This window comes from Azolla caroliniana, unplaced genomic scaffold, assembly GCF_043228905.1.
Source record: "Azolla caroliniana isolate FFs.n. ecotype wild unplaced genomic scaffold, voAzoCaro1.0.p SCAF_10, whole genome shotgun sequence".
Taxonomy (NCBI): domain Eukaryota; kingdom Viridiplantae; phylum Streptophyta; class Polypodiopsida; order Salviniales; family Salviniaceae; genus Azolla; species Azolla caroliniana.
Window position 1 is genome coordinate 18,660,487 of NW_028230445.1, and position 22,408 is coordinate 18,682,894.

The 22,408-nt window shown below is 39.1% G+C and overlaps 3 protein-coding genes across 3 annotated transcripts; 2 read left to right on the plus strand and 1 right to left on the minus strand.

The window, feature by feature from the left end:
• Nucleotides 1-4,423: 4,423 nt before the first annotated feature.
• RUS2 (root UVB sensitive protein (Protein of unknown function, DUF647)) lies at nucleotides 4,424-8,315 on the minus strand. The gene is made up of 9 exons (XM_087325869.1): nucleotides 8,175-8,315; nucleotides 7,958-8,046; nucleotides 7,752-7,836; nucleotides 7,479-7,538; nucleotides 7,260-7,353; nucleotides 7,005-7,103; nucleotides 6,045-6,223; nucleotides 5,567-5,689; nucleotides 4,424-4,967 (listed from the first exon to the last, which is right to left on the minus strand). Exons 1-9 carry the CDS (start codon nucleotides 8,283-8,285, stop codon nucleotides 4,515-4,517), a joined length of 1,293 nt encoding a protein of 430 aa, XP_087181995.1. The 5' UTR covers nucleotides 8,286-8,315; the 3' UTR covers nucleotides 4,424-4,514.
• Nucleotides 8,316-15,825: 7,510 nt separating this feature from the next.
• On the plus strand, nucleotides 15,826-17,609 carry LOC147859337 (S-adenosylmethionine synthase 2). Its single transcript, XM_087325473.1, has 2 exons — nucleotides 15,826-16,789; nucleotides 17,081-17,609. The coding sequence occupies exons 1-2, from the start codon at nucleotides 15,875-15,877 to the stop codon at nucleotides 17,339-17,341; spliced, it is 1,176 nt and encodes a 391-aa protein (XP_087181599.1). The 5' UTR covers nucleotides 15,826-15,874; the 3' UTR covers nucleotides 17,342-17,609.
• A 2,685-nt stretch (nucleotides 17,610-20,294) lies between these two features.
• LOC147859338 (uncharacterized) lies at nucleotides 20,295-22,139 on the plus strand. The gene has a single exon (XM_087325747.1). It carries the CDS (start codon nucleotides 20,299-20,301, stop codon nucleotides 21,934-21,936), a length of 1,638 nt encoding a protein of 545 aa, XP_087181873.1. The 5' UTR covers nucleotides 20,295-20,298; the 3' UTR covers nucleotides 21,937-22,139.
• Nucleotides 22,140-22,408: the final 269 nt, after the last annotated feature.

Sequence of the window (22,408 nt, forward strand, 5' to 3'; positions counted from 1 at the left end):
GAGAGAGAGAGAGAGAGATGTTATATATTAGCATCTCTAAAGAGGTCCAAGTGACCTATGAGACCCAGAGTAGGTTACAATCTCATCCATGCAAAGGCAAGGGCTCAAAGAGTTGCAAATCCCAGGAAGTCTTGGGCTCTCTTTTGCCAAGAGTTGAGAGAGAGAGAGAGAGAGAGAGAGAGAGAGAGAGAGAGAACCTTGCTCAAATTTCTCAAAATTAAGGTACATTTACAACTAGAATCTTAATGAATGTTTTCACATTACAAGTGAAAATGCCAAATGGATAATTCATCTCATCTCTACCACCAAATCCATCACTCCCCCTAAACTCCCACATCATAAACTTTAGACGAGCCTTCTCCACTATTGACCACATCTTCACACTTAGGTGCTTAATTGACCAAACAAAGGCTCGTAAGAAGAAACTATATTGTTGCTTTGTGGACTTTCGCAAAGCCTTTGATACGGTTCCTAGGGAGAGGTTGTTTGATAGACTTAAGAGCTTGGAGATACCAAATGACACGATTTGGGCCATTTATGCCCTATATGAGCAAGTCTGTGGGCGCGTAAGATGCCCAGGTGGCCTATCCGATTGTTTCACTAGCACCATTGGTGTAAAACAGGGTTGCCCCCTATCACCGACTCTTTTTGGGATCTACATTGATGAGATCACTGATTTTATTGCTCGTAAGGGAGGCATAGGAGTGGCTATTGGGGATATGCAAGTTAGTCTCTTACTCTACGCAGACGACATTGTCTTGCTCTCGGAGTCGGAACACGACCTACAAAAGCATCTTAATGCCCTAGATGACTTTTGTACACAACGAGGACTGGTAGTGAATCTAGCGAAAACTAAAGTCCTTATCTTTCATACATCGTCCAGAGTTAGGAGTAAATGTCACCTCACCCTCTCTCATAAACTAGTTGAGGTGGTGGGATCTTATGTATACTTGGGAGTCACTTTTAGTGCTCGCTCAGGTAAATTCTCGATGACCCAGGCAGCCAAAGATAGGCTAACGAGAGGATATGCATCCCTCTCACTCTTAGAGAGACAATGCCACCAAGCATACTTTCAAGAGCCACGGACTAAGGGATGGCTTTTCGACTCATTAGTGACCCCGTCCCTCATGTATGCATCAGTAGTATGGGCTCCAGGTCTACCATCTTTCATGTGGACGCAATTGGAGAGACCTTTAGTGGTGATGTTATCACGTCAACTCCGAAGCAAATCGACAGTACCACATGACATTATTAGAGCGGAGTTTAGCCTACCCCCGATGTTAGTAGAAGCACTCTTTCAAGTGGTAGCTTTTATTCATCGGATACATAGTCAACCACAAGATAGGATATCCCGTCGAGCCTTTGAGGCATCCCGATCCTTACATGTGTCTGGAGACACTAACTCTTGGTATAGCATTGTGGTGAGTTGGTTATTTGCAAATGGCATAGACATTAATAACCTACCTCCCCTTAAGTACAACCATGGGACTGATCAAACTTTAATCTCTCGTGAAGATCGTAATAAAGTGATACGCCAAGAAATATGGCAAATCTACACTCGATACAAATGGATCACCCCACGAGAGCCACTCCCATCTAAAATGGTGTACTATAAGGAACACTTCTTGCACTTCTCTAAGTTAGGGTTTATTACACGACCAAGATACCTAGATACTTTCTTATCAAATGCATTAAGGGTGGCCATTGGACAACTTAGGATATCATCTCACCAACTTGAGATTGAGAATGGTCGAGCTAATAGAGTCCCTAGAGAGGAAAGGCTATGTAGGTTATGCCACATAGAGATAGAGGATGAGTATCACTTCACATGCAAGTGCCCAACTTATGCCGAGATACGGGCGGAATACCAAGACATACTAGGACCCTCTCCCACCCTCTCCAAACTATTAGATACCCCGAGTGTAAAGAGACTAGGTAGGTATATCTTAGAGCTAAAACAACATAGGGAGGATAAATTACAAAGTGTTAATCATAACCCTTTTACTACTCATCAACATGTACCTAGTGTAATTTTTCAGGAACATGGGGAGACGATGAATGTGGATACACTTATGCCGCTCGGCCTCTCCCTTGAGGAAGCAGAAATACAAAGAGCAACCAAACGTCCTCGGATGTTGGGCTTCAACACAAGTCAACGTGGAGTAGAAAAGATTAAGAAGATAAGGGAACGTGAGCTACGTCGACTCGAAGCTATGGTTGGGGTACCTCTTACATGGGGACCACGGGCCACATCCACATGGCAACCCTTTGACCCCCCGCTTCTCTTCGAGAGACTTGGATGGAAATGAAATTAGGCCTAGTATAGAATCATTCTCATTGTAGAACATGTTTTTTATATAGAACATGTTTGTTGTTTTCTTAGAACTATTTAGCTTAAACTCTATTTTATCTTATTTTTATTTTTACTTTCGATGAATGGGTAAATATCCCATTTTTGTTGTACACCATTTGTCTCATGGGCCAATTTTGGCCTTAGAAGACGTTAATATATCTTTCTTTCTTCTTTCTTTCTCTCTCTCTCTCTCTCTCTCTCTCTCTCTCTCTCTCTCTCTCTCTCTCTCTCTCTCTCTCTCTCTCTCTCTCTCTCTCTGGTAAAAGCACACCATTATATTAATTGTATGTAAAATCCACTTAGTTACAACACTTCTTAGTCTCCTCTACCTATCATATGTCTATGTAGGGAGAGGTACGTCATGTAATGCTATTAAAAAACTTGAATATGCATTTGAGGAAATGATCCCCACATGCTCTAACATCCAAATATTCCACATGAGAATACCTTTCAGCTTCTTTATATAGGCTTTCGCCCCATGTCTATTATCAAACATGAAAGCATTACGCATATTCCAATTGTGTTGTAGACCCCAATAACGTAAAAATTGGAACAATATCTCTATCTCATCATTTGAACCATTTTGAACATATTGAGAAAAAATCCATTGTTGAGGTCTCAAACAACAACGGGTTAAAACTTGCCAAATGTCCAATAAGTACTTCCAATGGTACACATTATAGGACATTTAATGAACCTATGTGTAGTATATCCTCCAATGGACCGGTGCAAAAGAAACAAGTGCAAGATCCTAGTCCTCCTCTCTCTCTCTCTCTCTCTCTCTCTCTCTCTCTTCGTAAATCAATGTTTTGTTATTAAAACAAGATGATAATACAACCCTTGCTATCTTCACTACATCATGAGTAGTGATAATGCATGGGAAACCCTCTCAAGTGTTGCAAAACTAGATGGCATACCTCTATCTCCTCTCAGGACAATGTCCTCAAACAACATAGTTGCGAAAATTGCCACATCAATTTCCCGTTCATCCTACGAAGTTGTTGTGTTACCCCATGAAGTCCATCAAACAAGAACCCATTTCTCATGGTCCAATTAAACCATATCCCCCAATACCGAAGGTAGTCAAACACGAGCTTATATGATGGTGCAGGCCTGCCTTTATCGTCATCAATAAAAACCCAGTTAAAAGGTGACAAAATATTGCTTGTTATCAATGCCCAATTTTGTGATATAATCACCCAAATGGCTTTAGCAACCGAACATGCAATGAACCAAGGTTGGTTGAAGATAGAGCTTGGTTAGCAACCAAGGTTGCAAACACATGGTATATTACTCGGCATGCAAAGTGGTGGACTAGAGTTTTGAATGCAGGATGACAATCTCATCTTCCGTTTCGTGCTAAGGTGTTTCTTTGGCATGCGATTGTTGGTGGGTTGCCTTTGGCGATGGCTTTAAAACGGCGAAATATTTCAAATGGGACATGTTTTTTTTGCACGGTGGTTGAGGAAGATGCCAAACATAGGTTCTCTCTCTCTCTCTCTCTCTCTCTCTCTCTCTCTCTCTCTCTCTCTCTCATCCCTTATCTTCCCTATATAAACCCCTCAAATTCTACATGGTCATGTGCATTGATGAGCTCCTTAGGAGCGAAACTAGTTTGCCACATCCACCATTTCTTTGTATTACCTTTTCAAGTTTCTTAATATGAATTAGTTTTTAGTGTCTCTCTCTCTCTCTAAACTTTGTATATATGTCTCTCTCTCATTTGTATTCTTTAGCTAACACTCTCCCTCTCACATACACCCATTGATTGTATACCACTCACACTCCTTGCATCGACGTCACAGTCTAAAACCCGAAAACTAAATCCTAAGCCCAAAACCCAAACCCTAATTCCGAATTCCTTTCTCTAATCTCTCACTGTCCCCCTCCGTCTTACATATTCACACCCATTGATTGGACGGCCGTCTTACATATTCACACCAATTGATTGCTTACCGTCCGCACTCCTTGTTTCGACCTCATGGTCTAATAAAGTAGTGCTTTTTACACACATTATTGTGTGTTTTCACCAAAGAGAGAGAGAGAGAGAGAGAGAGAACCTTGATCAAATTTCTCAAAATTAAGGTACATTTACAACTAGAATCTTAATGAATGTTTTCACATTACAAGCGAAAATGCCAGATGGATAATTCATCTCATCTCACCAAACAGCCCGTTCACCAGCTCCCTCGAGAAACAAATCTGTATGCCATCCCTTCTCCTTCAATCCAGATAAAAGAATTGAAATCTTACCCTCCATTTGCACGTAAGCATCCACACAAGCTTGTGTTTTTTCAATATTAGATGCCTTTACACTTGGTTCCATTGAATCTTGAGTTAACTTTGCTGCATATGCACTTAAAAGCCATCCCCTGACCACATCCTCTCCCGAAGCATCTTGTCGTAAAACCATATCTGTTTGCTTGTCTTTAAAACTCAACAAAAACTTCTCTTTTGCAAAAAGTTCTTTCAATTGGTTTAAATCAGATGGCTTCTTAATTGCTCGTTTCAGTGGGACACCCGCCACTACACTTCCAGCATCATGGTTAAGACCAACAGGCAATAAAATGCGTTCCTTATACCGAATTTCAGCCGGAGATGCAATGTAACCCGTCTGCATTTATTGATCGATGCAAAGACATTGAAACCCATTGGAAAAAAAACATCAAAAATGTCTCAGTCAAATTTGTTATGCTTTGAACGAGGAAAAGCATCATTAGGGACGTTTACAAAGCTAAAAATATAACAAAATGGGAAGTTTTGTTACTTTTTTGTAAATGGAAGATTCATCATTAGGTTTAAATCAGCAGTTATTCATCTTCAATCTACAAGATTAGAATTCAACTTTTCGAAAACCCTAACCCTTAAACTAAGCATAGGTAGGAATAACTTTTTGAAGATTGAAATCCTACTGTTCTGGAATTTGAATGATTAATTGCTAATTGAAATCAAATGATGACTTGGTGATTAAGGAAAATTAACTTGCCCTGCCATTTTGGGAAATATTGAAAATATGGTAATCTAGACTGACATTTTGATCATTTTCCCTCCTTAAAACCCATAGAAAAGTAGTATACACATACTCCATCATGGTTTCTAACCAAATCATTATGTAACAATTTTGTGGCATTTTGGGAATTCTGTAATCTACAGTGGCATTTCAATCAATCTAAAAACCTTAGAAAAGAAAGATACTTGTTCTTCAAACCATACCTTAACAAATTCTGCCACTAAGCTTGAGGTCCTCTGTGCATTCAGTGTGTTTACTGGACAAGCTCGCATTTCCTGAGCTATACTGAACAAGTGTACTGCTGAGAGCAAGGGTGAGACAATAAGCTGCATGCAAAGTTTAAATGTGAGAACTAAGATGTTGCAAATTTAAGATACCTAGTCAAATATAACATGATTTCCAGAAATTTAAGAAAAAATAAACCTAACGTATCACAGAAACCTCCAACCATAGCCTTTGTATAATCTAAACTTGCAAAACACCCCTCTACAACTCTTCCCTCCACACTTCGCCTCTCTAGAAATTGAGCATAAACCATAGAGAAAGATGCTCCAGAGACAGAGTGGAGAGTGTTGAGAATATGAGGGGTAGTTTTGGGATAAATAAATACATTTAATATAAACCTCGGGAAAAAAGAGGAGGTATATTGATAAATTTTCCAATGGTGATAAATGTATCTACCTTCCCTGGCATGGATGAGCACACAGTTGAAGCTAGTTGAATACCAACACCCAGACCCAAGACATTAAATAAGGTGGATATCGCCTCGCCTTTTGCGTATAAGTCACTTAAATTGCCTTCCTTGGCAAAGGCAGAATAAATAGGTAGCCTTGTTGCTCTTGCAGCAACTGTGGCCATCCCTGTAACCATAGCAAACACAAACGTGATTAATTAAGAAGATAAGAGATTTGCATATAGAGAAAGTAAAGACCAGAAGAAGCATTTTCGTTAAACATCTAATTGAATGTGCGATTTCATTTGTGTATTGAGAGGGCCATTCAGCCCCGATGTGAAGTGATTCTCTCAATAGAGAGACTTTCAATCTTAACTTATCATGCAAGTATAAAGAAAATTCGGGAGAGTTTAAAGTAACTCAACGAGATATTTTATATTTTCGATATAATAACATATATATAGTGCAGCCCATCTAAATAGTTTGATGCAGAAAATATATATCTGATTTATGCAGAGGATTTGTTTGCTGTATCCAGAACTCAACTCTTAATTAAGTTGACCAGTAATATCACCTTTGTGACATTAAACTGTCGTATACAGAACCATTTCCTACCATGAAAAAAATCTAATTAAGAATTACTTTATTGTATCACTATGATTTTGCAAATAAATGTTCTATACAAAACCTTCATTATGAATCTATGAAACCATAAGGGGATTCTATACACACACATACAACCATATGTGTTCCATTACCCCTACCATAAAACATTATTATTCTATTTACCAGTCACAAGGTATGTTAATTCCCACTGAAACATGGATATAGATGAATACCTTATAATTATATCGCTTTAAATAATCAACAACCATCTCATATGTAATTATAATCTATAAATTCCACATATCCATTCACCCAAACTACACGAAGCCAAGTTTTATTAGTAGCACCAGAATGAGATTTACCTTTTGCAAGGTTGGCGGTGCCAGCAACTTCAAGAAACAAGTGCGGACAGAATGGTGAAATAATTTCTAATCCAGTACCCACATCATACAATATGTCAGCTGTCACGAGATGAATTGCATTTAGCAAGTGACATTTTCGTATCAAAGTTATTGTCGTATACTTGCACATACTACAGACTAGACAAAGTTAAGTGCAAAGTACAGTTGAAAATACACAATTCAACATGAAGTTCAATGAAAACTCTGCATACCAACCAATTAGCCTCCAACGCTTCGGTTCAGCATCCATGCGAGCACCCCATGTACTACATACCAGTTTTCCTACATGTTGCATCCCGTCCTTTAATACCTGTATAAGAAAATGAATACCTCAGATTCACCCTGATCTTAATAACAAGAAATCTACTCAAAATAAAGTGTTTGGGTTTTATATGGTCAAATCAAAACACAATCCATCTGTAAAGAACGACTTACCCAGCTAACAACTGTAGCCTGAGCAGGAGTCGGCCTCAAACCAGCTGCATATAGCAAGGACTACAATAGAAAATACAAAGAGATTATGTTTGCTTCTAACATGCAGGTGTTGCATATCTGTGCATAAGCATACAATTACACATTCACAAAAACACATGCATTCACTTTCACATAAATAGACATGAACGCACACATTACCTTTCACTTTAAAATACAAAATACACATTTTTTTTACATTCATAAATACATAAGCAAGAATGAATCCAATTTTACCTGCGTAGACAAGACTGACAGCATTGCACTGGAGAAGTGTTGAAGAGCACGAAACTGAGAATATGCCACATATCCCTCTGAGACGCTGTTTAGAGGGAGCGAAAGAAAGCAAAGGAATATACTTATTGAACCAAAGAAAAGGCAAACAAACAGATCAAAAGATTCGACGGTAATATGAACAGAAGGAAAGAAGAAAGGGAACTAACCTGTTAGGATAACCAACAGGGAAGAAACGCTGAAGAAATGATTCAGCCATGCGGCTGGGGAGGGGGCGATGGTCAATCAGGGTCTTGGCCTGCACAGGGGGAAACGAAAGAAGGAACAAGAAAAGAAGCCATAAGACAACGATGGAAAGCTTCACGATATGATTCAAAAACAGAGAGAGAGAGAGAGAGAGAGAGAGAGAGAGAGAGAGAGGCATACGCGAAGGATGTCGAGGGATGAGCCTTGGAAGGAGAATTCTGTCTTGACAGACTCGTTCTGCTCGATCCATCGGGAGCACAGGCGAGCTGGACATGGCTGCTGCGACGCCATTGTCTGTGTGTCTGCAGGCAAAACCAACACACAGACAGACAGACAGACAGACAGCTACTCTGTATGTATGTATGTATGTATGTATGTATGTATGTATGTATGTATGGTATGTATGTATGTATGTATGTATGTATGTATGTATGTATGTATGTATGTATGTATGTATGTATAAGGACTCTGCAGGTTTTCTGGGCTTTCTTTCTTTCCTTCCCTTTTCTGTGAAGTCTCTCTCTCTCTCTGTTTGCATTTTCTGTGTGGTCTCACATACACATACATACATACATACATACATATTTCTGAAATGGATGATTGAATTGGATTGGATTGGATTGAATAGAATAGAATTGAGTTGAGTTGAGTTGAGTTCAATTGAATTGAAATGAGTTCACATGAATTGAGTTGAATAAAGTTGAATTAAATTGCAGCCCGCCCGCCTTGGATTGGATTGGATTGGATTGGATTGAGTTGAGTTGAATAAAGTTGAATTAAATTGCCGCCCGCCCGCCGAATTGTCGCATCCGGGAAGGAACCATATGTTTACATCACGTGTCGGCGCAACAATGTTTGACATGTGTATGTCTTGCACTTCTCCTCTCCCCATTTGCATATGATTGGAACCACCAAAAATCTGCTCTACTCCACGATTGTACGCATGCACGCGAGCTATGTGTAATCTGAATCGCCTCGAACAATATTTGTTTCGGCATGAGATTAATACTTTTTCTTTCCTTAATTCTCTTCTTATTCTTGTTCGAAGGGGGGGAGAGGGTTGTCATGTCAGCACACAAGGAACAACACTACCTACTACGTTCACTCACTCACTCCAAGCGAAGAAATGTGAACATGTTTAGGACATCTACTTGAATGAAGCTCGGATACGATGAACATGCACACACAGATTGTGCTCTCAATTTAGTCGATTGTTTCATTTAGGGATCAAACAAGTGGGAGATATAGTTGAGGTCCAATCTCAAATAATTTTGGAGTTTGTTGAAGTGCGACAATTATTATGCATCCCGCCCGCAACAACTACAAAATATTGTGCCGATACAAGGTCCTTTACATTTACAAACAAATCAGCAATCATGGGTCGATTGGTGTTTACGGGGTCAAAGATCCTCTTTACAAGTGACTGTTATTTTATTGCATCATTGTTTTGTCGAGTCTCTTTGAGTGTTATTGTCTAAGGCTTAACAATAATGGAAAGTACATAACTCTGATAATGGATGGTGGCAAATCTTAAATCGTAGTTAGCATTCTAAAATGCCACGTTTAGTGAAGATTTTCATTTAGAGAGTTTCGATCGGGGGGTTGCATTTGGGTTTAGCTCTAAAGTGACGCAATCTAACCACGGGCAAATGCTTCTTTTACATTCTTCAAATGGAAGATAGTAATCATCATTTCATACACTATTTGATTGCTTGCTAGATTTTGAGTTGCATTTCTCAATTTAGGCCAGTTTTGTCACGTTGTTATTTGACGCCAATACATAAATCACACAAGTTGACCCAAAATCAAGGATGGACATTGTTTTCCTATTTATGAGGTATTAGATATCGTAGCATAATTGGGATACGTGCAGTGCTTTTGAATTTGATGGTAGGGATAGAGTAAAAGCAATTCTACAAAAGTTGAAGGCAATTCTAATGTGGCAATTGTCTTTATTAAAGCAACTTGCAAGTAGAAAATCTTTCCTTGGTGGAGTGTTCGTCTTGCCTATTAGCAATTCAACATGTTCCACTATTTCATGGTGGGTGACCATATTTCATGGTGACACTCATTTTGTTTTTCATGCACATTTATTAATATGTTTGTGTGTTTTCACCGAGAGAGAGATAGATAGATAGATAGATTATATTATCATCTTCGAAGGTCAAATATGACCTATGAGACCAAAAATATTACATTTCACGTGATACATGTGAAGGTGAGTAGCGACTCTCGATGTTCAAGAACTTTACCAATGAAAGTTGCAATCGAGAGTGCACATCATGGTTGTGAGAGAAATTCGTGCAAGGATTGGGCTCGATCGAAGAGATGTGGAAAGCATGGTCGAATATGATCAAAGGCAGAGCATTGTATCAAAGTGTGATACTCAGACTCTCAAACTTGTTTAGGGCAAAGTGTGCATAGTCGGCCACTCTCATCACTTGTGCCCCAACGCCCCGTCTCACATTTCAATGCGTGCGAGCTAGAGAGAGAGAGAGCCCAGATAGATTTAGCTCAGTTGCTAAGGTTGCCCAATAGAGACCAGTGGTCGTGGGTTCAACCCCCACTTTTCACAGTGGCATTTAGTGAATTAAGAGATATATAAGAAGTACATAATAAAGAGGTGAGGAAGTTGGGTTTCAAACCCAGAGCGCGGTGCTTGTAGTGCTAACAACTTACCACTAGGGTAAAGTAATTACGAAAAAAAGAAGAGAATGAGTGATTATGGCTTCAACCCACTCATTGTTTGGAATAGATCAACATCGTTCAAGCCACACCTCAGTTTGTCATGTAGCCCAACCTCGGCCACATGAATCCTCCAACATTGTTGCTACACTCGTTCCATTTGGGTTCCACTCTATATCCATGAATTTACAATGACTTTAACACATATGGTTCAACTTTTTGAGACTCTTTATGTAAGTCCTATGAATCAAAGGTATTCGTATTTTAAAGCCCCAACACTTATGTGCCTTTTGGGAATGTACTCATCATGGTCATGGAAACACATAATAAGTCACCAATTCAATTGTTCATACAAAATATACAATACAAAGTATTCAAGATAGTCAAGTGGTGATGGCTACTACTAGGAGATCAAAGTAATCGTGATGCGTAAATAAACAAATAAATATGTATATACACACACACATATGAATAATATATAGTTGGATAAGGTAAGGTGTCATATCAATTGGCACCATCTCAAGGTCAATAAATAACATTATGCATCAATGACGTTACCGACAAGATAAGGCTTCAAAGCAATGATGAAGCTACCAACAAGTGAGGTCCATGATGCCATGATGAAGTTGCTAATGAAAGTTTGCATTGTATTTTTTCACTACAGGAAACAACGACCATCGACAAGTATATTTAGAATTTGTAATGCATTAAATACAATTAGTGGCACCAATTGGACCCATGACTCTCTATTGATTATCTTGGGTATTGTTGATTATGGATTGATAACCTCGATTGTTGTGTATCGTGCTATAGTGTTATGTTTGTGTACGCCACATGGTGTGTGTGTGTGCGCGCGTGCTTATGTATATGTATATATATATATAAATTATAATATGTATGAATGCATAGAAATGTCAAATAGCTTCGTAAATATTCTAATTGCCAAACCATATGCATGGATTTCAATGCCTTAAAAAATATAGCAATATGTATTGGGGACCATCATGACATTTTAAGGATATGGTTGTTTGTGTATGGCATTGAAAAGTACTACCTATGAAAACATTGGCGTGTAGATCTTGACTTGTTATGTAAGTCAATGTCAACTCTTGGGGCATGGCTAAGGTCCCTAATAAATTGTTTATGTTCCTCAGTGCTCACCTCTAGTCAATGTTGCCTTTATGGGGGAAACATGAATATGTACATATATGTAATGGTGGTTTGTAGAAAGGCACATGATATGCAACCATAGATTGGTTAGACATACATGTACATTGCAAAGCCTTTTAACCCTAACATGGTGGCCACTGGCAACAATTCCATAAGACTATTGGTAGCTATTTACTTTTTTCTATGTTCTTGAGGGATGAAAATTAAATAAGGTTTTAGAACATGGATGGCGAGAGAAGCAATACCTAGCCATTACCTTATCTTACTTGGAGATCATGTTTGATGGTTGGAAGCAATGAAGTGAAGCGCTAAAATTGCACTACAAAAAAACTTTGTAAAGTTTTTAAAAGCACAATGAATCATGCAAATGCCGCTTACATTAAGTGAAGTGTTCCAATTGTGTTGCATTGATGTCATCATGAAGGGTGGTGGAGACAATGAAGTATGGCATAGAAATCATATTTTACACTAAGACTCGTAAAGTTGATGAGATCATTTTGAAGTTTTATGTTTTCAAGGACAACAATGGGAAAGTGTTGCTACTCAACTTTTATTCTCTTAACATTTCCTCTCTTCCTTGTTATTAAAGTTTCAATAAATACAAAGTCTAAAAAGGTTATGGTTAGATGTCATTTTCCATATATATAAGTTATAACATGAGCACCGAGAGTTTGTTGTGGATGTTTGTATGAAACATACAAAAGTTTGTCATGCATATGTATATGTTGGTTTTGTATGTTTGCGTGTGGATGTACTCTGTGAAGCATGTTGTTCATATTGGAAAAAATGAGTTCAGATCATTGCTATAAGTACCTAAAAAGTTTTTTATTTCCTACCGACATTGAATTATGTTACTATTCAAATGTCAACCTAAGTTAACGTTGCCTCTACATATGCATTCAAAAGCAAATAAAAAGAAGTTGATGCAATGTGGTAAGTTGTGAGACATCATGGTGGGGTTTTGCTCATATTGGTTGGTTTAGGAAGAAATTAAACAAAGTTCTTTCAGTCATTGTCCCTTGCATTTTTGCTCTTGTTTTCTTAGATGGCTACATCATCTTCGTTTTCTTTTATCATCGGTGTTTGGGCTTATTCACATAATGCCACCCATGATCTAGATAGTGTTAAATTAAGGTAGTTTTAGATTGGTGGCTTAGAATTATCATAAAATCATCTTCGTTTTCTTTTATCATCGGTGTTTGGGCTTATTCACATAATGCCACCCATGATCTAGATAGTGTTAAATTAAGGTAGTTTTAGATTGGTGGCTTAGAATTATCATAAATTTGTCATTAAATCACGTGTTCTTAATCCTTAGTGCTCCGCTATAACTTCCAATTGATCTAAATAAACAACATGAATTAGGATGATCAATGACTCATTAGAGTCAACAACAAACCCTCTCACTATTTCTTAACCTTGCAAGCCATCATTCGTTGTTTTTCAATGTAAATCTTTGTGCCTATACTTACTTGACTTCAATTCCTATGTTTATGAACAACCTTAGTTTGCAAAAGCAAAATGAACACGGGGAATGAACAAATTGGTGATAATGGGCTTGTGAAGCATCCTCATCATGGCATATATTCTTGCTCATCCTCACTAGTTTCTACGGTACTCTGGTCAAACGTCCCAAACATAATGGATGAATAAGCAAAATGAACCAAATCATCGGGCACATTAGCAATAATGGGCTCGTGGAGCAAAATTGTCGCGACGTATGTTTCTTGTTCATGCTCACCGATCTCTATAGTAGTTCAATCATGCATCTCATGTTCGATCCCAAACGTTATGTTGCATGTGTGTGCTCATGCACGAAGAAGACCGAGGGCTATAAGCATCATCACGGAGGTGTCATTAACGCTAAGGCTACCAGTTCCACGCCATTTTAGCTTTTCCTCGCAACTAATTAACTTCATCGGTTAGTAGCAGCTATAGCTATATATAGCTGGTGCAGGGCAACCAAGCAAGAGTGTTTTCTCGGGCGCGTTTTTCTTTTTCGTTTCTTTCTGAACCCCCTCCCCCCCAATACACACACAGACACAAGACACAGACATAGACACAGACACAGACACAGGGAAGGGAAGGTCTAACAGGCAGGCAAATGCATTGGTTGGCCTTCGGGGTTCTCCCTAGGGGTGTCCAAGGGGACACGAGGCGGACGGAACGAAGACCAAACACTCTCGCCTTAGGATCTCGACAATAAGGGGGTTGGGAAATGGACGGCCAGATTGAGCACCCCTAGTTGACCACCAAATGCATCTGGGCCGTCCGATGCAATCTTAGATCTGTTGGCTCCCCTCTCCTCTCCCCCCCCCCCCCAACCACTATATAAAGCTCATCCCTCTCCCTCCCCAATCCTGTTCTGCAGGACAGTCTTCTCCTCCCTCCCTCCCTCCCTCCAGGTGAGTCTCTCTTCCAAGGTTTAGGGTTGCATCTGTGAACTCATCTGTTGTTTTTTACACCTCAATTTTAATGTTTCAGCCATGTGTACTCGATCTGACTGCTTAATGCATCATGGTCGCTGCTCACATCGTGATCTGTCTTCTTCTTCTTTTGTTTCAATCGCATTGTGAAACCCTGAGCTACCTCACAATGTCCACAGGAACCAGTTTAGTACCTCACAATGTCCAAAACTGGAACCCTAGATTATTTCACAACCGCTCCAACTATGTCACACTTCTCCAAAAGCAAATCCGAAGCTTCTCTATTTAACATATTTCTCTATACATCAGATCTGGGTTTCCGCACTTTCAATTAGAATACTTGCTTAAAGTTCACTAAATATGTTTATATGTATAAGACTTTCAATTAGAATAACTAGCTTATTTATAATACAAATGCTTGGTTAAAGTTTAGGGTTTTTAGTCATCTCGAAACTTAAGATTAACTCGTAATTATATTTGTGTTCTGGCTTTATGCTAGTTTTTTCTCACAACTGCATGCATTTACATGAAACTGAAACTTGATTTGATCTTTCCACTCTTAAAAGCTTGAACTGATCTTTCCACTCTTAAATCTTGAACTGATCTTTCCACGCTTAAAGCTTGAACTGATCTTTCCACTCTTAAAGCTTGAACTGATCTTTCCACTCTTAAAGCCTGATCTGATCTTTCCACTCTTAAAGCCTGATCTGATCTTTCTTCTCTTAAAGCCTGATCTGATCTTTCCACTCCTGAAGCTTGATCCGATCTTTCTTCTCTTAAAGGTTGAACTGATCTTTCTACTCCTAAAGCTTGAACTGATTTTTCGTCTCTTAAAGCTTGAACTGATTTTTCGTCTCTTAAAGCTTGAACTGATCTTTCTTCTCTTAAAGCTTGAACTGATTTTTCGTCTCTTAAAGATTGAACTGATTTTTCTTCTCTTAAAGCTTGAACTGATCTTTCTTCTCTTAAAGCTTGAACTGATCTTTCTTCTCTTAAAGCTTGAACTGGTCTTTCTTCTCTTAAAGCCTGACCTGATCTTTCTTCTCTTAAAGCCTGATCTGATCTTTACACTCGTAAAGCTTGATCTGGTCTTTCTTCTCTTAAAGCTTGAATTGATCTTTCTTCTCTTAAAGCTTGAACTGATCTTTCTTCTCCTAAAGCTTGAACTGATCTTTCTACTCCTAAAGCTTGAACTGATCTTTCGTCTCTAAAAGCTTGAACTCATTTTTCGACTCTTAAAGCTTGAACTAAAGCTTGATCTGGTCTTTCTTCTCTTAAAGCTTGAATTAATCTTTCTTCTCTTAAAGTTTGAACTGATCTTTCTACTCCTAAAGCTTGAACTGATCTTTCGTCTCTTAAAGCTTAAACTGATCTTTCGTCTCTTAAAGCTTGAACTGATCTTTCGTCTCTTAAAGCTTGAACTGATCTTTCTTCTCTTAAAGCTTGAACTGATCTTTCTTCTCTTAAAGCTTGAACTGATTTTTCTTCTCTTACAGGTTGAGCTTATATTTTTTTTCTTAAGATTTTCATTTCTGGGTTTTTGGTGCTTTTGTGTAAGCAGTTGGAATATCCATAAAGTGTGATCATATATAGAGGGAGATGGAAACATTCCTTTTCACATCCGAGTCTGTGAATGAAGGCCATCCTGATAAGCTATGTGACCAAGTGTCGGATGCAGTCTTGGATGCTTGCCTAGAGCAAGACCCCGAGAGCAAAGTTGCATGTGAGACATGCACAAAGACCAACATGGTGATGATATTTGGAGAGATCACGACGAAGGCCGTGATCGATTACGAGAAGATCGTGCGAGACACGTGTCGCGAGATTGGTTTCGTCTCTGCTGATGTTGGCCTAGATGCTGACAATTGCAAGGTATTGGTGAACATTGAGCAGCAAAGCCCGGACATTGCCCAAGGAGTCCATGGGCATTTCACAAAGAAACCCGAAGAAATCGGGGCTGGTGACCAAGGCCACATGTTCGGCTATGCCACCGATGAAACCGAGGAGCTTATGCCTCTTAGCCATGTCTTAGCCACTAAGCTTGGTGCTAAGCTCACGGAGGTACGGAAGAATGGCACGTGCTCTTGGCTACGGCCCGATGGGAAAACTCAAGTCACAGTTGAGTACAAGAATGAGGGAGGTGCAATGGTTCCGATTCGTGTTCATACTGTCTTGATCTCGACCCAACACGATGAGACGGTGACTAACGACAAGATTGCGGCCGATCTCAAGGAGTATGTGATCAAGCCCGTGATTCCGGAGAAGTATTTGGATGAGAAGACCATCTTCCACTTGAACCCATCTGGGAGGTTCGTCATTGGAGGCCCTCATGGTGATGCCGGTCTCACTGGTAGGAAGATTATCATTGATACTTATGGTGGGTGGGGAGCTCATGGTGGTGGTGCTTTCTCTGGCAAAGACCCTACCAAAGTGGATAGAAGTGGAGCTTACATTGTGAGGCAAGCTGCCAAAAGTGTTGTTGCATCAGGACTCGCCCGCCGATGCATTGTCCAGGTCTGCATAAGTTCTAAACTGATAGCCCTATATATTATATTATATATATATAATGTGCATTATAAAGGATTTTAGGATCTGGTTAAGGATTCCTGAATCAGATTTAGGATGGTAGGTCTAATTCTTGACCCCTTTAGAATTAGGATCCCTGTGTAATGTCAACTTCATAACAAACTTTGATGTGCATACATATTTAATCCTTGTACAGTTTAATTCTTGTATGGTTTAATTCCTGTATGATTTATCCTTGTATACATACATTACATTCGTGGTTTACATTTGTGCATATAGGTCTCTTATGCTATTGGTGTACCCGAGCCGCTGTCGGTGTTTGTCGACACTTATACTACCGGCAAGATCCCGGATGCTGAGATTTTGGAGATCATTAAGGAGAACTTTGATTTCCGACCAGGGATGATGGCCATCAACCTTGACCTTCGCAGAGGCGGGAACAAGAGGTACCAGAAGACTGCGGCGTATGGACACTTTGGCCGAGATGACCCCGACTTCACATGGGAAATTGTTAAGCCCTTGAAGAGTTCCAAGGCCTAGGCTTTCAGAGAGAAACAACACAAATTTGCTTAATGTATGATGATCTTTATCTTCTTTCTAAGAATTATGCAACAATAAAACGGTTTTCCAAGTAGAGGAAGGAGGGAGGAGCACATTGGTTCCATCATGTATGAACAATCAATTATTTCATTTGTTTAAGCTCCGTAGAGCTTTTCATATATATATTTTTTAACCCCTTGCAGAAGAGATGATATTGAGTCAATGTAATGACTTCTACCTTCCATTAATTTATTTATCTTTTGGTTCATTCTCTTGGTAACCATTAAGGTAAGCATAAGGCGGTGAATCTTTACATCACCATGTTATGTCACAATCTTTTGATAACTATCTGCATGATCCATGGGTAATTTTTCTATGTCTTTACATCGCCTTGTTATATTTCACAATATTTTCAAAACTATCTGCATGATCCATGCTTATTTTTTTATATGACAAGCTTGTACAAGAAAGTTTGTTTTAGATTGCTTGGTAATACAAACAAACTACATCTTAAGACAATGAGAAGTATGTTGCATATGGCCAAGAAACTACTAAAGCTATTGTATATAATGTTGGACAGGTAGCAAGAATGGAAGATTGATATTCATTGTATGAATAGATTGTGTGATTAATCTTTAAATTTACATCTTGATGTCAAAGAAATGTGTAGGGATAAGAACCTGGAAATCGTAACAATTAATGGAACGTTGAAACAACTTTAATGATGTGAGCTGTTGTGAGGATGCATTGCTTTGTCATATCTCAACTATATATCAAGACAAACCACTTGGTTGAAAATCAATGAATCAAGGTGTGAATCAATCAATTCATCTTTTCATTGGTGGATGAATGACATGAAATTATCATGTTAAACTGAAGAAACATATCTTATCTACAAGCTTCCTTGTCAAGAAATTTGCAAAGAAGGAAGCTTCCAACCACTTGTAGATGTTTCTCCTCTATATCATAAAACTAACATGATCTTTGTGAGTGATAATCATATAAGATATGCAACGTATCTACTAAAATTTTGATAATGCATTAGCCACTTTGTTATATACCTCCAAATCTTTGGCATATGCAATATTTGCACAATCCAATGAGGTGTATATTGTTCACTTAGAAAAAGATTATATTTTGATACCGTCTCTCAAGACATGAATGGTAGATAACATTTCTTGTCCATACATACACGTACGATTTTTTCTTTAGATTGTCACATCATCTGCCTAACAACACTGTACAATTTCTACCTAACAAGCTTCAAGTTCTGAAGGCATTATATTGGCATCATAAAGAACACATCTTTTCATAGTCATTTGAAGTTGATGTGGTGTCGGATAAACTAAGATAAAGTAGTAGGTGCCACATGATTTAATACATTCTTTAAGCTTAGTTCCAATAGTTATGATACATTTTTCTATTTGAACAAAGAAGTCACTTGAAGGGAATTTACATTAAGGTACACCGACCCAACTAGTTATTGGTACCTTTATCCCACTGGCACAAATGTTTGGCGCAAGGAAGTCACTAGCACCATCAACTACATATTATAGTTTGGTTGTAGTTACAAGGTACCTTTTGTCTTGCTCGTGAAAAAGTTCAACACAAGAAGACAATGCCGATATGTAGGCATATTTATTTAGTAGTGACAAGCATCCTGGGCTATAATGTGGTCCCATCTAGTTCCTAGTATCTTTCTCAATACTTGCATTGAATTTGTTTGGTTGGAACACGAAGACACACTGGCAATTGTTGGTTGGGTTGTGGACACATCTAACAATCGGCAATGGTTTGGTTTGAACCGAACCAAACTGTGAAACCTCTGCTTAATGGCTTAACGGTTTAAATGGTTCTGTTCATTCAGGTCTATGTTTTAATGGTTTAAAGATTTGAAAACTTGAAAACCAAAACCGAACCGCGAAACCGCCATTTTAACAGTTGGTGTGTGGGCCAGCCGTACTTCTGGCTATTGGACTTTCATCATCTGGGGTGCAACACTCAACTGCTTCGCCTAGCAAGACAAAGCTCTCATCGCTCTCCCACAACCCTGCTTTCACGGTTTAGGCTATTCCCGTTTCACTCGCCGTTACTAGGGGAATCACTTTTGCTTTTTATTCCTCCGACTACTAAGATGTTTCAATTCGCCTTTGCGAATGGTATTAACCCCTTCGCGAAGCTAGGAAAGGTTTGAGCTAAAAGATCGCGATTTAGAATAAGCTCATGAGGAAGGGGTATCTCTTTGGGATCAACTCCTGCATCTAATAACTTGTTAATCAGTAGTGAAACGTGTATTTGATGTCCCGTCCATGCGAGAGAACCTAAACCCAGAAGATCTGCTAGGTGGTGATTCAACATGGATTCTTTTAAAGGTTTGAAAGTCTCTAAAACCGTTTGGTTTGAGCATGACTTTTTTTGTAAGTGTTTGATTTAAACAATTTCGTGATTTAGTTCAATTCGGTTTAAGTTTCAAAAATTTTAAACGGTTTGAGTTTGACACTCTCGAACCAAACCAAACCGCACCATTGTCAATTGCTAGACGCATTGAGGTATGGTGGGGCAAGGTGTTATAAACAGGTGTCATTAGATGTACGAGCACGAGGTTTGGAGACACGTGGAGAATGATCGGAATCCAAGTGGTGGAGGGTACTGTCAATGCAGCTACGAGAGGGTCAAGAAGCCACGCATTTCATATCTTGTCTAGTTCCCGGCACTCGCGTGTCGTACCGTGGAGAAATGGGTTGGCATGTCAGGGTATTCTCGTAATTCTGAAAATATAGGGGTATTCTCGTAATTCTGAAAATATAGGGGTATTCTCGTAATTCTGAAAATATAGGGGTATTCTCGTAATTCTCAAAATGTAGGGGTATTCTTGTAATTTTGAGAAACTTTAGGAAATATGCTGAAGTTTAGAACCAGGAGGAGGAGACGGAGGAGGAGGAGGTGTAGTGTGAGCTATGGATCCTTCTCTTCTCTGCAGATTCAGTACTAGGGTTTCTCGTCTCATAAAATGGAACGCATATTCAGTCAGATACCTCAGCGATGCAGTCTCTGCTTCTTCTTCACTATCATCCTCTTCACCTTGGAACCTCATAGACCTTCTTCATGAGGATGATTCGGCGGCCACAGCGTCGAACAAGGCGAACCTTTATAACCCTTGCCTTACCATTTCCAATTGGTCTTCAGCGAAGAAAGATCATCATACCCACTCTCTTTCGTCTTACTCTGATTTGATACAAAAGCTGTGTGATGCCAAAATGTTTGCAAAGGTATGGCAAGTGTTAGAAGATATGAGGTCGAAAAACTATGAAATCCCACCCTCTATGTTTGAGAGGATTGTAGAAGGGTATTGTGATGCTGGACAAGTTAAGCCGGCCATAGATGCATTTGATAAAATGTCTGGTTACAATGTTCGCCCGACCATCAAGATGTACTCGTGCCTCATTGCCCATGTTGTGCGTGTGAAACGACACCATGTCTCTCTCCGCCTCTACAGGAGAATGATCAGTGAAGGTTTACCACCTAATGTCATAGTCTTTAGTGCCCTTATCCATGGTTATTGCCATGTGGGTGACATAATGGAAGCTCATAAGCTTCTTGATGAGATGAAGAGAGAAGGATTGACACCGAATGAGCCCATATATAATTGTCTTATCGAAAATTTAAGCAAAGCATGTCGGTATTATATGGCAAAAAACTTGGTCATTGAGATGAGGCAACAAGGGCTGGTACCTTCATTGATTGCTTATAATTCACTCCTTGAAGTTCTTTGCAAAGAGAGAAGGATAGTGTCAGCGCATCGGCTTTTCCAAGACATGAAGCAAGCGGGTATTTCACCCAATGTCGATACATACAATATTATGATAGATGGTTTTTTTCGAATGAATGGCGTTACAAGGGCTATGAAGCTTTACAAGCAAATGGCGAGAGCTGGATGCCCCCCTGACATCCACACTGACAAGGTCTTGTTGTCTGGTTTCACACGAACTGGAAAGCTAAGCCGGGCTATGACCTTATTAGATTCATTGGTCTCATCTGGAAGAAAAGTTGACATTATTGGTTGTAATACTATTCTTCATGACCTATGCTCGAAGAACATGAAAAAAGCTGAGGAATTTTTGAGCAAAATCTCGAATGGTATTTGCATACCCAATGCCATCACTTACACTACTTTGATGCATGGATATTGTAAGACAGGTCGGATTAATGATGCTGAACGTACTTTTCTCTTAATGAAACAGAAACAATGCAAGCCCACGAGTGTAACATATGAAGCTTTGATTTGCGCATATTGCCGAATAGAAAGAGTGAAGGCAGCCTCAGATCTTTTCGAAGAGCTAATGCAAGAAGGATTGCATATGAATAGTTCTACTTGTAATGCACTTCTTGATGGATTAAGCCGTGCTGGATTAGTTGATCATGCATTGAAATTGCTCGATTATGTTCTTGATAAGAGGCTAGTTCTTGATCCTGACAAACTTGTTACGTTTCTGAGAGCGCTGGGGAAGCGAGGAAGAGGGCCAGAAGGGAAAAATGTATTAAGGGAAATGGCCAAAAAAGGTTGTCTAAAAGAACCTTATGCATCGATGTTTTAATTTGTGAAGTGGAGCCACAAACATGTGGGGAAAAGCAATTCTTGGTTGCAATATCATCATTCTAATGGGATGATGGTACAGACCTCATTAAGTTGCCAATTTGGATATATGATCAGCACTTTTTCCACAGCAATTCATCGTTTTGTATGAGGGACATGTAAATAAATCAGTCCACATGCAATGTGAAGACATAAATTTAGGTATTGTCTATTGACACTCTACCAGTTATGAGGAGAAATGATGAGGTTGATACATGTCGTTTTCAATACCTCTATAATACGGATTCTAGATAATGTGTGGCTTTTAGACTTGTCATAACCTGTGAAATTCCAGTGGATATTTCGCATTCACTTTATAATACCAGAACATTGATATACATTGATTCAAAGGTAACCATAGAAAAGAGTGCTTGTACACAATGGTGATCTATTTATTCCTCCAAGCTCCTCATTGGTAAGCCATGTATATAATT

What these genes read in the sequence shown, in the direction of transcription:
- RUS2 (XM_087325869.1), bottom strand. Translation starts at nt 8,285, where the DNA reads ATGGCGTCGCAGCAGCCATGTCCAGCTCGCCTGTGCTCCCGATGGATC. An exon ending in AGGCTACAGTTGTTAGCTGG is followed by an intron (nt 7,354 to 7,478) that starts GTAAGTCGTTCT and finishes TTTCTTATACAG; the next exon opens with GTATTAAAGGACGGGATGCA. An exon ending in TAGTGGCAGAATTTGTTAAG is followed by an intron (nt 4,968 to 5,566) that starts GTATGGTTTGAA and finishes CAATAAATGCAG; the next exon opens with ACGGGTTACATTGCATCTCC.
- LOC147859337 (XM_087325473.1), top strand. Translation starts at nt 15,875, where the DNA reads ATGGAAACATTCCTTTTCACATCCGAGTCTGTGAATGAAGGCCATCCT. An exon ending in CCCGCCGATGCATTGTCCAG is followed by an intron (nt 16,790 to 17,080) that starts GTCTGCATAAGT and finishes TTGTGCATATAG; the next exon opens with GTCTCTTATGCTATTGGTGT.
- LOC147859338 (XM_087325747.1), top strand. Translation starts at nt 20,299, where the DNA reads ATGGATCCTTCTCTTCTCTGCAGATTCAGTACTAGGGTTTCTCGTCTC.